Source organism: Gymnoscopelus braueri (genome assembly GCF_963280865.1).
Source record: "Gymnoscopelus braueri genome assembly, chromosome: 17".
In the NCBI taxonomy this organism is placed as follows: Eukaryota; Metazoa; Chordata; class Actinopteri; order Myctophiformes; family Myctophidae; genus Gymnoscopelus; species Gymnoscopelus braueri.
The window spans coordinates 15,720,754-15,736,277 of NC_137617.1; the positions used below are offsets into that span (position 1 = coordinate 15,720,754).

At 41.5% G+C, this 15,524-nt stretch overlaps 1 protein-coding gene across 1 annotated transcript; it reads left to right on the top strand.

Moving 5' to 3' along the window:
* Positions 1-913: 913 nt before the first annotated feature.
* cyp26a1 (cytochrome P450, family 26, subfamily A, polypeptide 1) lies at positions 914-7,191 on the top strand. The gene is made up of 7 exons (XM_080454982.1): positions 914-1,280; positions 2,107-2,331; positions 3,714-3,995; positions 4,486-4,632; positions 5,185-5,319; positions 5,535-5,681; positions 6,159-7,191. The coding sequence occupies exons 1-7, from the start codon at positions 1,092-1,094 to the stop codon at positions 6,498-6,500; spliced, it is 1,467 nt and encodes a 488-aa protein (XP_080311108.1). The 5' UTR covers positions 914-1,091; the 3' UTR covers positions 6,501-7,191.
* The last annotated feature ends 8,333 nt before the right edge of the window (positions 7,192-15,524 follow it).

Consider the following 15,524-nt stretch of genomic DNA (forward strand, 5'->3'; position numbering starts at 1 on the left):
AGCCTTGGGATGCGGTCCATTGTGTGGGGGGTGGGGGGGGATCATCACCTTTTCACAGTGAAATGTGCCAGTGGATTGTCTCGATGCAAACAGGAGGTAGGGATTAAAACAAATGGTGCACAACAAGCCAAGAGAGAGAGAGACAGTGGTGGAAAGTAACTAAGTACATGTACTCGAGTTCGAGTACTGTACTTGAGTACAATTTTGAGGTATTTGTACTTTGTTTGAGTATTTCCAATTTTCCAATACTTTTACTTCTACTTCACTACATCTCGGATCCAGATACTGTACCTTTACTCCACTACATTTATTTAAAACTTTAGCTACTAGTTTGATTATGACAAAACATACATTAACCACTTCAGCCCTATATACATTTCGGCCATTTGAAAATAGCCTACTACAATGTGAGCTTGTAGAGCTTGTAGAGTGTCTATTTTCAAAATATTTTTAATACATTTTGAACGTGTGAAATGGGACATTCTGCATAATGAGTACTTTTACTTTTGGTATTTTAAGTACATTTTGATACCAATACTTTTGTACCTTGACTTAAGTACATTTTGAATTCCGGACTTTTACCTGAAACGGAGTATTTCTACCGTGCAGCATTGACACTTTTACTTAAGTATAACATTTGAGTACTTTTTCCACCACTGGCTTTGACGCGCTCCTCTAGTGGCTCCCGGCCATCAGGCAGCGAGTAGAGAAGCCTGGTGGGGGCGGGGCGAAGTGACACCCACAATTAAAGATGAACTTTGGGTGAACTAATTTATCTGAGGGAGCGAGGAAGGTAACAGGCTGCCGACAGACCCCGTGGGAGCCTATAAAAGAGCTGGATCAACACCCTTTAGCCTTCAGTAGCAACACAAACGCCTTACCTCGCCACACACACTGACACACACACCTGAACTGTCTGTCTGTCTGTCTCTGTGAGCTCTCTAAGAAATACTTGTTTGAGAACTCTGATCTCTCTGAGAAATACCTTTTTTGATCTCTCTGAGAAATACTTTTTGGAGAACTCTGATCTATTCTCTCTAAGAAAGACTTGTTTTGAGAGCTTGCTTGCTGTTGGGACTCCTATCCAGATCATGGCTCTAAGCGCGCTGCTGGCCACGTTTCTGTGCACCATCGTGCTTCCCATCTTGCTGTTTCTGGTGGCAGTGAAGCTGTGGGAAGTGTACCTGATCAGAGGGAGAGACCCGAGCTGTGCTGCTCCCCTGCCTCCCGGATCCATGGGCTTACCGTTCATTGGAGAGACCCTGCAGCTGATCCTCCAGGTAATGCAGTCTTTATTATTTATATGCTGGCTTAAAGGAGTAGTTCACCCAAAAAATGACTAATTTTCTATCAATTACACACCTCATGATGGGGTGTGTAATTGGTAGAAAATAAGTCATTTTTTCGGTGAACTACTCATTTAAAAACATTGTAAACGGGACGGGGTTAGAACAACTTACTTGGACAGGGATGCATTTATATAAAACAAAATAATATGTGATTTGTTGCCATTTGCCAACACTCGACATTTTTGTTTTTTTGCGGTTCCAATGCTTGGTGCGTAAAAGCCTACCTTAAGGGGAGGTTAATCACAGCACAGGTGAACATATTATCATATAAATCCTGTAATTGCCCGTGATCTTCCACAGTACCAAATCAAATTATATCTTATAATAATACACCACACTTATATAGCAAAATAAACAACTTTATTAGGAGAGAAATGGTTAAAAGGCTAAAAAAACAAAATGAAATACAAAAATTGAATCTTCTAGAAATCCAACCTGTTGCACACGCCAGTACATTTTCTATCGCTGTTGAACTTAATAACCAGTCAAGACAGAATATGATGACTTTCTTTTCAATATACCGTTTGGACATGTTTCTGATAGATGATATACTTTTTTTGTGTTATTTTTATGTTATGTTGATGAAACTGAATATATATGATCTCAATGGACACAAGGACTTGTTTGTGTAAATACCTTTTAGACAGAGTGTATGACTGTACTCGTGCTGTTTGCATTTTCTGTCTAATAAATCACTCAATCGATAATTCCGTTTGGACGTTTTCTAATCGATCGACTTTGGTTCCCTTCCCCACAGAGGAGAAAGTTCCTGCGGATGAAGCGGGAGAAGTACGGCTACATCTACCGGACCCACCTGTTCGGGAACCCCACGGTGCGCGTGACCGGCGCGGACAACGTGCGGACCATCCTGCTGGGGGAGCACCGGCTGGTGTCGGTGCAGTGGCCCGCCTCCGTGCGCACCATCCTGGGCCAGGACACGCTCTCCAACGTGCACGGCGCCCTGCACAAGAGCAAGAAGAAGGTAGGAGGGCTTGTAGATCTTGATCTGTGTGCGTTTAGCAGTGTCGCTAGAGGAATGAGCAACGGGGTCTCTATACAAACAAGCCAAAAAGAAGTGAGCTCAGCGCCCTTTAAACACATACATTGGCTATTTGAAAGTAGACGCGTCGCGATGCGAGGCGTTGTGAGCTTGTAGATCGGCTATTTTCAAAAAAAATCTTGGCAGAAACATTTTAACAACACACATATTGTATGGGGGTCCCTCCCTGGCACAACATATTTTCAGATGGGGGTCCGCAGACAAATGTATATTAATTTGGGGGTCCTTGACATGAAAATGTTTGAGAACCACTGGTTTAAACGACATTAGGGAACAAGCCCAAATAAGCAACTACACAGAAACGAGCCCCAAAAAACCGCAACCCGCAAGTCAACTAGACCAATAATTACGAGCAACTTTACTTTACCGTTCACATTTAAAACGTATCGCCGTTGAATAATCAGTCTGTCTCTCCATCATAACGATGAAAGGCGGTCTTGATCAGTGTCTCGTTTCATTGTTTTGTCCTCGTGGAAAAAAAGAATGTGTTTAAGAGTTTACTGACCCACGCTTCCAACAATAGCCTACATCATCGCGCCATTACGCATGATATGGATCTATTCAATTCAGTTCAGAAGAACGTGTCTAAGCAATTTGAAACGCAACTGTCAATTCATTAACCTTAATATTTCTAAACGCCGTTTTAAAGATGACGCATAACATTTAATTTTACTGACTGTAAATAGATTTGATATGCTGTCATATCAACACGTGAGGCGACATTATGGTTGTTTTCGTGCGTAATGTTTGGCATTAGTAGGCAACCAGGAGTTATTTTGCACTGCAATCAAGAATGAAAATAGAACAAAAATGTGCACATCTGCACGAGTCATCATTGCGCAATGCCATTATGCACTGTTACATCTATCCATTTTCTTACCCCATTTAGACCTGAGACCGATTCTACAAATGTCTGCTAAATCCTAACAGTTTTCTGAAAAACTATTGTTGTTCAGTGGTGCTCAAACTTTTTCATGTCAAGGACCCCCAAAATGATATGTATTTGGCCACGGACCCCCATCTCAAAATATTCCCCAGAAGCAAAGATTTTTGCTACAGTTACACATTTTTGCTTTAAAACATTTAAATTCATAAGATTTTCACTATTTTTCAAAAATAGCAGATCTACAAGCTCATCTGCTATTTTTGAATAGCCAAAGAAATCTAAAATGACACCGATGCTTTCCTGATCTTAATGAGTTAAGAAACCATCAAATATATACATCCCGGAGGATGCAGCCTGCCTGTGTAGTTGGAAATCAAAATGTAGTCTCACTCTCATCACCTCTACTTTCTACTCTCAGGCCATCATGAGAGCCTTTTCCCGGGACGCGCTGGAGAACTACATCCCCGTCATTCGGGAGGAGGTGCGCGCCGCGGTGCAGGACTGGCTCCAGAGGGACTCGGGCGTGCTGGTGTACCCCGAGATGCTGAGGCTGATGTTCCGCATAGCCATGAGGATCCTGCTGGGTTTCGCCCCAGAGCAGATCAAGACCGATGAGCAGCAGCTGGTTGAAGCCTTCCAGGAGATGACCAAGAACCTCTTCTCTCTTCCCATTGATGTGCCTTTCAGTGGACTGTACAGGGTAAGAATCAATGGATTCATGATATTATTGATTAAACCCAAGCCTGGCATCCTTATCTTTACTCATATTATTGTCATTTGCAATGCAACACGTTGTGAGCTTGTAGATCGTCTATTTTCGCGATTCGTTTATAGGACTAAGTATGTATGGCTTACTTACATGGTTCATGGATGGATGGGTTGACAGATGAATGAATGACATAATGAATGTCAGAACTGGATAAGTAACTATGATAAGTCAGAGCTCTAACAAAATAGGGCATGACAGCAAAGTTACAGCAAATTAAACGGTTAACGGATGGTGATTAAATATGCGGCTTGCAAAAAATCATTTTAAGTCAATCAATGCATTAGTGAAGAAAGTTATAACAAATGGAACTCGAGTCGCAATTTGTGTTATGTATATTATGACAGTATTAAGACAATCGGCTCACTCACTCACTCCACTCCACCCCCCCCCCCCCTCTTCTACCATCCTTTATCTCCTCCAGGGACTCAAGGCGAGGAACTTCATCCATGCTAAGATCGAGGAGAACATTAAGAAGAAGTTACAAGACTCCGGCGAGAACAAACGCATAGACGCTCTGCAGCAGCTTATAGACAACAGCAGGAAGAGCGGGGAGCCCTTTAGCATGCAGGTAAACACAGGTTTATGCTGTACTTGAAAACTGTGGGTTTCAAGTTCCCCCCCAGGGATCAATAAAAGTATTTCTATTCACTTACTTTAGCATACAGAACCCTTACTCGCTTCAAATTAACATTTAAGATTTTACTGTGTATGTTAGTTAGCCAAAACGGGTTGGCTAATCCGAATGTTGACTAATCCGAATGTCGTTTATTAGTCAAGAATTTAAGCACTTTGTGTCTTTGAGAGGCTACACTAGAAAATTTGATTGTTGTGGCCTCGCTAAGAGCAAAACATGTTATTAATCATAGCTTTGGGAATACAGGCTTGATGTAGGCTTGATGAGTATGCCATACACATTTTTCAGTTGAAATACAACGAGATGAGATGTCATGAGATGAATTATAAATTAGCCATAACTGAACTCCTCTGCATGTCTCTTTTAATCACACACATGACATAGCTATGTATTTGTCATTTATTCCCCCCCTTTCTTATGTGTCAAGGTTGTTAAAGGTCCTTTAAGTTGAAACTAATCTGTATGTCTTAATTGATCTGTCCCCAGGCCATTAAAGAGTCTGCCACTGAGCTGCTGTTTGGAGGCCACGAGACCACGGCCAGCACAGCTACCTCTCTGATTATGTTCCTGGGATTGAACCCTGAAGTCATGGACAGATTGAGACAGGAGATTATGGACAAGGTAAACAGACTAAACCCATTGTTTAATCCTTATTTCCCTTATTTTCACTGTCAACCTGAAAATAGCGTGAGCCTCAAAAATGATAAAGGGGCAAACATACTGTACATTAGCATGCACTTATGCCTTCTTTGACTTAGGATGCCCCAAACCATCTGGTTATTTTTTGTAGTGGTTCTAATAGATTTGTCTGTCTCTGTCTCTCTCTTTCCTGTCAGGAGGAGCAGGGGATGCACTTAGATAATCTCAACATCGAGTCGCTGGAGCAGTTAAAGTATACAGGCTGTGTCATCAAAGAGACCCTAAGGATAAACCCTCCCGTCCCCGGGGGATTCAGAGTGGCTCTCAAGACCTTCGAACTAAACGTAAGTTGAAAACTATTTCTCCGTGCGTGTTGTATTCAGGGAAGGGAGGGCGACTGCTGGTTGTCAACTCTGGCCTTTAATGTAACGGTCGCAGATCGGATCCTGGCCATAGCCACTGTGTGTCTGTCCACCAACAGTTAGTCTGTAGTCTTTCCACGGCATCTTAACTCTAAAACTAGTTTCTTCTGTCCTCCCCAGAGACCCATGTTTACTAGATCATTCCCAGTGGGCAAATTAAAGGCATCACATTAAACTGAAATATCCCCCACAATTTTCAAAAACACCTGATGGCACATGTGTGGGTTCTATGAGGCAGGGAAATTCATTCATATTCAAGTTAACAATATGTTTCGATGCAACAAGTTTTCATCTTTAATATAAGTTATATCTGGCAAAGCAGTGTTGTGCCACAGAGTATAACTCAAGCTTCAGACTATGCTTGATCAACAACTAACAATTTATTCTTATGTGCTTCAGGGCTTCCAGATTCCCAAAGGATGGAATGTCATCTACAGCATCTGCGACACCCATGACGTGGCCGAGGTCTTCCCCAACAAGGAAGAGTTCCAGCCAGAGCGCTTCATGACCAAACTCTCAGAAGACTCGTCCTCCAGGTTCCAGTATATTCCGTTCGGCGGCGGTTCGAGGATGTGCGTGGGGAAGGAGTTCGCCAAGGTCCTTCTCAAGATCTTCCTGGTGGAGGTGGTGATGCAATCTAACTGGACACTATTAAACGGGCCCCCCACCATGAAAACGGGACCTACGGTTTACCCCGTGGACAATCTACCTACTAAGTTCACCAGCTACGTGCGCACGTAGAAAGTTGAAAAAAGCAGTGTAGCGCTTTTTTTGTTTGTATGTTTTTTTGTTTCCCAATAGTCTGCTGGGGTGTCTTTGCAAAAATAGTTCCCATCTTAACTGCAAGTCAAAGCATCAAGTACTGTATAAACGATGCACTAAGATAGTTTTGGGAACAAGTAGACTACATTTGGGAAACGGAACACACGTGGCTGCATTTACACGGAGCAAGAAATTCAGGATTTGTTTTGTTTTGATCTCATTACCTCAAGTAAATGTGATTCCACAGCTTCTTTTTAGACCGTGAAGAGATTTGCTCTGTGTTACAAGTCAAATCCTGCATGCTCCTGTGAATGCAACCACATTGGTACATTTTTGGCATAAAGCAAATTGTACATATGAATTGTTGTAGATGAATGAGATGATACATATTACATTTTATATTTTGATATGTTAATGCTGCAGATTTGTGTATATATACTGTGTATATATCATGTTTTTCTTTTTTTAAGACGCGAACGAACAAAACGAGAGGCACTATATACGGTCATGGAACACTTTCCAATCAATCCAGAGGTGTATCTATGGGATGGATGTACATTTGTTTTGTAGATTCTGTTTATATAGCTTTTTGTATCTTACCCCAACTTATTTAAATGACTTGTTTTATTGTATGGGCCTTTTATTTAATAAAATGTTTTGTGGAAAATGAATGAAAGTCATGTTTTTGGCAGTTGTTTTTGGCAAAATCATATTTGCAAAGAAAGATGTGGCCATTCAGCCACTGTTCTTTACATAGGAGGACATTATTCCAAATAATCTCAGGCAAAGTTGCATGAAATTAGTTTTTCCACTCCATATAAAAAAAAAAATTGGCCTGAAACGTCTTTCTGTACAACTAAAGTCTTTGCATGTGTGCAATGGAGGGTCAGGGTTGGACACACATGGGAACCAGGTGTAAAGTGACCTAAGCTCCCCTAAAAGCAATAAAAGTTTACATTTGATGTGGCCTACTAAATCTTATAACTCGCCAACATAGGCAAAAGTCATTTTTCTGACTCAATTAACACTGAAACAAGTTTAATGGCAACAGAGCATCTGTTTTACGAGGGCCAGATGCGGTGTATTTTTAACTGATCCGAGTCATGCAGAGTTGCTTCCCCGCTCTCTATCACCCATCCGTGACCTCGATCGGCGCACAGATAGTGTGCTTAACAAAGTCACAACACTCCCTTTGGCCCGGTCATGAACTTAACCCATTTTCAATATCAAACATTACCCAAATCTCACTCAAAAAGAAAAATTAACATTTTCATTGCCATTATCAGCGGGGAGGGGATTGGTACAATGGTCTCGCGAATGAAGAGATTAAGGTTTAATTGAAGCCAGAGAATCGTTACTAAAGTGAGGTTTGAAGAGAGATCAACAGAGAGAGAGAGAAAGAGATAAAGAGAGGAGAGTGCCGTGCCATGAACTCCAGGGTTTATTTGGGAACACCAGGTAAAGATGTTTGCTGATGACAGTTAATGTATTTACTCTCTACACACTCCTGCTGGGTGGTCTTTGGCCCTGGACACACACACACACACACACACACACACACACACACACACACACACACACACACACACACACACACACACACACACACACACACACACACATTCCTTATCCTTACAGAATCAATAAGTTGGAAAAGGAAAAATAGCAAAGAAATCTGGAATCCATAGAGGAGAAGAGAAAGCAAAGCGGGCGGGTTGATGACCCTGGCAGACGAGCAGAGAGAAGCCAGGGAGGGTGAAACAGAGTTCAGAGAGATAAGTTCAGTTTAAGGGTCCTCTCAGCATTACAGGGACCTTGGGCAGATAAAGTAGGCCAATACACCGGTGACATTTGTGCTTTGCAGAACCGGGATTGTTTGCTTCTTTCCCTGGAAGTTCAAGGTTAAGAAAAAAGATCTTATGGGACCTGTATGGATCGGTGTGCTTTGTGGTCTGGTTGGTGAGGGAACATTCCGTTATATTTGTTCAATGCCAGGTGATATGAGAACTCGTTCAACCTGCGAAGCATTGATCCTGGCGGTGGGTAGGTAGATAACGCAGCATGACCGATGAGCAATGATTTATACATCTGATTAGAAACAGGTGTTACAGAGTAAACTATGACCCTGTGTGACATCTTACGATAAAGACGTAGGGTGGAGAGAGTTTGTTTCCCTGGACTAGATTCTCTACCACCAGCTTAGAAATATCCTTACAGTTAGGTATTCCACAATCTCCTCCACTTTTCCCCCCACAAAATTAAACATGATTCAAGGCTGATTTATCACACAAATCAACTAGGTGGCCAGTTGGCCTTGACGTAGGGAGGTCGACCGGTGACTCAAAGGCTGCTGGTTCGATACCCGACACTAACAGGAGGGTGCAGTCCAGCTGCAAACCTAGTGAATGGACAGTGGCTGGTGGTACTGCAGCCCTTGAGCAAGGCACGGATACCTGAACATGCTCCAGGGGTGCTGCACTGCAGCTGAGCCTGTTGCTCTGCCCCCTCTGAATGCATTTGTGAGTGTATTTAGGATATGTAAAAAAAGAAAGAAAGAAGAAGATGATTTATTTCACTTACCTTAAAAAAGTGATTCTGCTTATAACCAGCATGGTACAATGCATATACAGTTAAATTATAACCACTTACAGAGAAACCTTCTGGTCACACACACCATCCATTTGGAAAGAATGCATCCATTTTAGCAATGATGACGCAAAAAGTGTGTACGTGCACAAACAGTTACCAACATCTTGTTGTTCAATATTCTAGTTGACTCAACTTGACACCTCTGTGAACGCAGAATGTACGTGCAAGGCCAGTTACCAAGAAGTCATTAAACCATTATGTTATTTATCAGATGGACTGCACTGTTTTTCTCCCACATTAGTCATGAAAAATGTGAACCTTGCCAGTTTTCGTTTTCTACCAAGAAATGTGTTGCAATGTGACTGACTGGCCCACTTTTACTTACTTTAACTGCACAAGTGTACATAGCAATTTTGATGCTGGAACAATATATTGCGCAGCCCCTTAACATGACGATAGATGATAGTACGCATAAATGTAATATATAATTATGTCTACTGTAACAGAGAGCTGGTATTGTCCACGGTCCACCGTTTGTAGGAAATTGCATTACGGCAGAATTAAGCTAACTAAACATGTCTCCAACTCATTGTAATCCATGCAAAAACATCAGCCGTCTTTTCCTTGGTTCCTTAAACGATACATACAAGGTTTGGGCGGGGCGGTGATGCTCTGCCCTTTCAGGTCAATCAATAGAAGTCAATACACTGAAGGTGTATCTAATGAAAGAAGAAACCGGGGGCTTAATGCAAAGCAGGCAGACCTTTTCTTCCTGAGGGAGCAGGGGGTGGACAGAGAATCCGTCGTGATTGGAAGGACAGAGAAAACAAAGAGAGCACAAAGGTCAAGTGAAGCTCTCCAGGGCCACAGCCAACTCCAAATGGTTAGATCATAAAACCCACTCTATTTGAAACAGTTTGAACGGCTGACAAATCATCTGCGCCGGAGACACAGCCTGCAGAAGGAATGAGATGAAGTCATGTTTTGGTGGGAATAAACAAGCTGTGATAATGATTAGGATAATTAGGATAATGTCCTCCAGCGAAAAAGCAGGCTAATGGGAGAGCACCGACTCGCTTAGTTATAGGTCCTGTACTGGAAATTACTGATGTTAGCATCACAGTCTGGGTCAAACAGTTTAAACTTTTTTTTTTTGCTCTTATGCCCCATTTTATACTTCATAATACAATGGTGTAACAAACACATCTGCTGTTTTCTTTTTTTTAATATTATAATGTTGCCTATAATGACCAAAATGGGAACACCAAGTTGAAAGTGGTGAAGTGTTTGTTTTCATTCAGATGCAGGGTCAGGTGGGCTGTCATGACACTAGACAGGCACACAGAAATATAGCAAATTTACTTTTCCGTGACTATCTTGAGGTGCATGCACTCTGTACTGATGCAATGTGTGGAAAACACCGGCAAGGCTAAAGCAAACAAACAAACTATTTGACCCCGCTCTGATGTCCTCCTGGTTAGAGTCAGGTCCTAAATGGACCTTTTCATCTAGTGTGACCCAACCTCACAAGCACTGCTGGTCAAATTGAAAATGTTTGAGAAAATAAATAAATAAGAGTTGCGGGTTTCCAGCTGTATCAATGATCTCAGTATGTTAATATCTCTGTATGCTAATATTGTTGATATTTTGTTAACATTTGAATATTTTTTATCACTTAAACCCTATTCACTTTGTTGACTGGAGTCCCCCCAGGGGTCTTTACCAGGCCCCCTACTTTTTAAGGCTTTTTCTGTCTTCATTGATAGTATATAGTAGATTGACAAGAAATGGGGAAAGAGAGACGGGGAGTGACACGCAGAAAAGGTCGGGATTCGAACCCACGACACATTGTCGCATTGCAGCCTAGGTGCCTGGACCGCTACTTTTTAACGTGCTGTGAGTTTGTAGACCGGCTGTTTTCGCCGAATGTTTGCCCCAGAATAGGAACGCTAGGGTTCAAGTTGGTTAATGTCTAAATTTGTTCACTTGCGGATAAAGAGCAAACGTGTGTTTTTTTCTTAAGCCAAACATAGCAATGCTGCCAGATGCGCCAGACCGGTTCATTGTGTGTCCCTCTGGTGTCGTCCTGATTTACCCCTGCATGCCTCGGTTCCATACCAAGGTCATTGTACTGTTGTCCTTGGTCTTTCTTTATTACTGGGCTACTTGTGATTATGGGATCCACAAACGCTGAACTGTTGCAGTTATTGTAAGTCACTCTGGATAAGAGTGTCAGCTAAAATGCACAAATTGTAATAGTAAATTGTGGCTGACACCTTTATGTCCGGCTGTCCTATCCCCGCCCGTCCAGCCCTCGAACGATGTGAATGAACTTCTCTGAACTTTGCCTCCTCTCCTCCTTCTAAAGAGCGTCTGCTTCCCTCCATTGTCCGCCATCGCCCGGCAGAGACAAAACTTTGAGCGGCCCAAAGCCCATTTTTGTCTGAATTTGTGAGCATTATAGTGAATTTACAACACGTGGTGAAAGAGGTTTGAAACCGACGTGCTGTTATTCACATCCTCGGGCCTGAAAATGCTCCAGAGTAAATCAATGTAATAGCTAGAGAAGCCGTATTGTTGCAGGAGCCACTTGCAATACACTGTGCCACTTGTTGCCCAGAACAGTAAATCTGAGAAGCAAGGATGGAGATGTGGGGGAGAGAGAGAGAGAGAGGAGAATGGCAATGGACTTTATAGGACATTATGCAAATACTAAGTTTTAATGCCATTTTAATTGTTACATAATGATAAATGGTGTATTGGCAGACAAAACCAGTAAATAAGTCTCTGTGTTAACGTTTGTGGATAGTTTGCTTGTGTTCAGTCGGTAGGTTTCTCATGGGAGTTGATAAAGTCCCATGAAAGTGAGCCTTAGTTTTTAGGTTAAAAATATCTTCAGTGCATTTCTGAATGTGCAATAACTGCACAGTGCACATCAGAGGAAACATTAATATTTGATTGTGTGCTTCCATATCAATAGTTCTGCATCCAATGTAAAATTGCTTAGAGCATTGGTTCTCAAAGTGGGTTCCAGGGGTCCTTGGGGGGGTGCCGGGGGGTCCCCAGCTAAAGTAGTTTATATAGCGTCACAATGATTTTAACCACTTAAACCATATTTTATACTTTGGCTATTAAAAAATAGCAGATATTCAAGCTCATAGCGCTGCACCGAGTGCCGCGCTATGATCTTGTAGATCTGCTATTTTAGAAAAATCTTGAAAATGTATGCAAATCTTTGCTTCTGGGGGTCCCTGGAACAAAATATTTATGAGATGGGGTCCGCGGCCAAATACATATAATTTTGGGGGTCCTTGACATGAAAAAGTTTGAGAACCACTGGCTTAGAGGGTGGGTGGACAGACGGTGGATGTCGCGAGTAAATATCCCCTTTTTTTCATTCCCTCCATTAAAAAAGTATTTCATACATGAAAATTTTAAAAAAAAATTAAGAGGAAGTCTAAATAGCAGCTGCTATTTTCACTAGTTTGGGTCCCCGGCAAACGTGACTCAAACATTTCTCTTTTGGGTCTTGAGCTAAAATGTTTGGGAACCACTGTCCCAGCTTACTGCTGGCAGGGGCCACGCCCATTATGACATGCCCAGAATAGGGTTCATTTGGTCACAACCGACACCCTTTACTTCAATACTTCCAAACTCACAAATAATCGCATCCACCTCAAGTCGTGACCTGGGAAACGACTTGTTCATCGCAGGGAAAGGGTCAGTCACTGGAATAATCCTATCAAATGAAAGTCAATGGCCTTTGACGCTCCAGTGTAACGCATAATCAGACTAAATCCATGGCCATATTCTGTTCACTGGCCGGATGCACTTAAAAGTCAATGGATGTCTATACGGCCTGACGGCTGGCGTCACTGAGAGGAGAGAGGGTCAATTGGCTTAAAGCGGCTGTGGAGGAGAAGTCAAGACAAGTCAATGTGAATGTTAATTACCGAAACCGTGTATGTGAGATGTCTGCTGCCTCTCCATGGAGGAGCAGTAGGACCATATGCGGGCTCATTAAGATCAACTAACAGGGTCGTTAGGGAGGTCGTTTGCAGCTCCCTGTGATTATTCATAATGTAAGGAGTGCCTGTTGACAAGTTCAACAGGTCAGCTAGAGTTCAGCACCGAGGGTGATGGCCGCTTTGATTACATTAGCACCGTCTTCATCACTAGAGAGAGGGGCCTTTGATCCAGGTTCAATTTCAATTCAATTCAGAGGAGCTTTACTGGCATGAGAAAACATACGTTTACATTGCCAAAGCAAGTATCAAGGGAGGGGGGGATGAAAAACAAAACATAAAACTGCAATTTCAATTCAAAATCAATTAATAAGTTAACAAAGCCTGTCACATTGCAAAGTTTGAGAACCCCCTGGTGTAGAAAATAGATTTGGCTAAGTGTATAAAAAGTGGTATGGGCTGGGATTTATTTCTAGAAACAATATTCAAAAGGGAACAAGTTACCTTAAATGCAACTTCATGTTGCAATATACAAATCGTGGTCACTCTAGTGTTTTGTATTTGATAAAGTAAGGCGTCACAGTTTTGGACATAATGGTTTCCACCTGACAGAGACGACTTAAAAGGTGGAGGTGAAGAACAGAAAGAGGGGATGAGCAGAATAAGACAGAACAGAAGTGATCATATCACAACTCCTTATGAGAACCTAGGACTGGGCAATATGAATTCAAATCAATATCACCATTATTTCAAACTTCTGCCTTGATTATGATTAAAGAACGATAAAACATTTTTGTACGGCACTATTGTACAACAAAGTATAATACAGGTTTACGTTGTTAATCAGACTAATCGAATTCGTCGATTATGGGATAAAAAGGAAAATAAATATATATTTTTTAAACTGTTTCTCGATTAATCATTAACCTACATGAGCAAGATTAAGTCGGTTATTGATTCTAAATATTGGTTTTGATTGATTGATTGATTGAATACTTTATTAGTCAGAAATATAAACAGCAAGTCTCCTTTGCGTCTCCTACCGTTCATCAAATTATTGGCTTAGGAATACATCAAAAACAAAAAAATCTCTCCATGAATTCAATGCTTCATAGGTTGTGTAATTGATAGAAAATATGTCACTTTTTGGGTGAACTACTCCTTTAAGGCTAAAAGGTTAACACAAAAAAGTCCTGGGGACTTGTTTCCACTGTGGTCCTATGTAATTCAATTAATCAACATAGCATTGAAAATTAACACAATAATACATGTCATCAACAAATACAAACACTATGACAAATACAAACATATGATATAAAGAATTTCTGGTTAATTAATTGCCCTGCCCTATGAGAAGCAGTTAGTGTGTCATTGTAATTCAAACAGGCTTACAGGCTGAGGGGCTCACACAGAGTCTTTAATGAGCTGATATACAGAACACACAGGAGATTAGTAAAAGCAGATGTGAGCTAATCTGTCCCTGATAAAGAGATAATATGCAAATCTGATAAGGAGAGAAACGGGAATGAGAATGAGATTAACATTTTATCTTAACTAAATCATGTAAATTGACTCAGAGCTCATTCTTACAGCACTGCCTTCGCACGCACACACACACACACACACACGTGCACGCGCGCACGCACGCACACACACACACACACACACACACACACACACACACACACACACACACACACACACACACACACACACACACACACACACACACACACACACACACACACACACACACACCTGGAAGCTACCTTGCGAGATGATTCAGACATGCCACACTATCTTTCTTTAGATTTTTTAAAACATTTTCACAAAAGTACACATACAACCCCCCACACATCTCTTCCCCCCGCACATTCAAACCCACATACACAAAGGACAACACAGAAAAAAACATAATCAAAAATAAAAGGTACAAAAAAGAAAAGAAAAGGAACAACAAGAAGAGACAAATCTACTGTATAGACATTAAGTAGCTTCAAGAAATAATAGATCTAGACTGAGATAGCTGTAGATAACAACCTATAACATCTCTGATACCGGTAGGGACAACTTTTCCATATAATCCAAATTTTGCACAAAAAAAAGAAGGTTGCCAAATCTTCAGAAATGGGTCAAACCCTTTTCTCAAAAGATAAGTAATCTTCTCAAGAGGAACACAACTGTTAAATTCTGAGAACCATCTCGCAATGAGGAGGGGGAGTCAGTCTTCCATGTTATTGTTGCAATACATTTTGTAGCAACTCCAAGTGCCACCTCTATGAATTACATTTTGTGTTTTCTTAGATTTGCACTGATAGCAGCGAAATTGCCTAAGAGGCAAACTTCAGGGTCTAACGGGAAGGGAGCCTCTGTAATTTTAGCCAGGGTATTACAGACTTCATCTCATACTTTCTGTCAAGGCGTGGTCGGTTGCGTTATCTGTTGGATT

What these genes read in the sequence shown, in the direction of transcription:
- cyp26a1 (XM_080454982.1), top strand. Translation starts at nt 1,092, where the DNA reads ATGGCTCTAAGCGCGCTGCTGGCCACGTTTCTGTGCACCATCGTGCTT. An exon ending in TGCACAAGAGCAAGAAGAAG is followed by an intron (nt 2,332 to 3,713) that starts GTAGGAGGGCTT and finishes TTCTACTCTCAG; the next exon opens with GCCATCATGAGAGCCTTTTC. An exon ending in GGGAGCCCTTTAGCATGCAG is followed by an intron (nt 4,633 to 5,184) that starts GTAAACACAGGT and finishes ATCTGTCCCCAG; the next exon opens with GCCATTAAAGAGTCTGCCAC.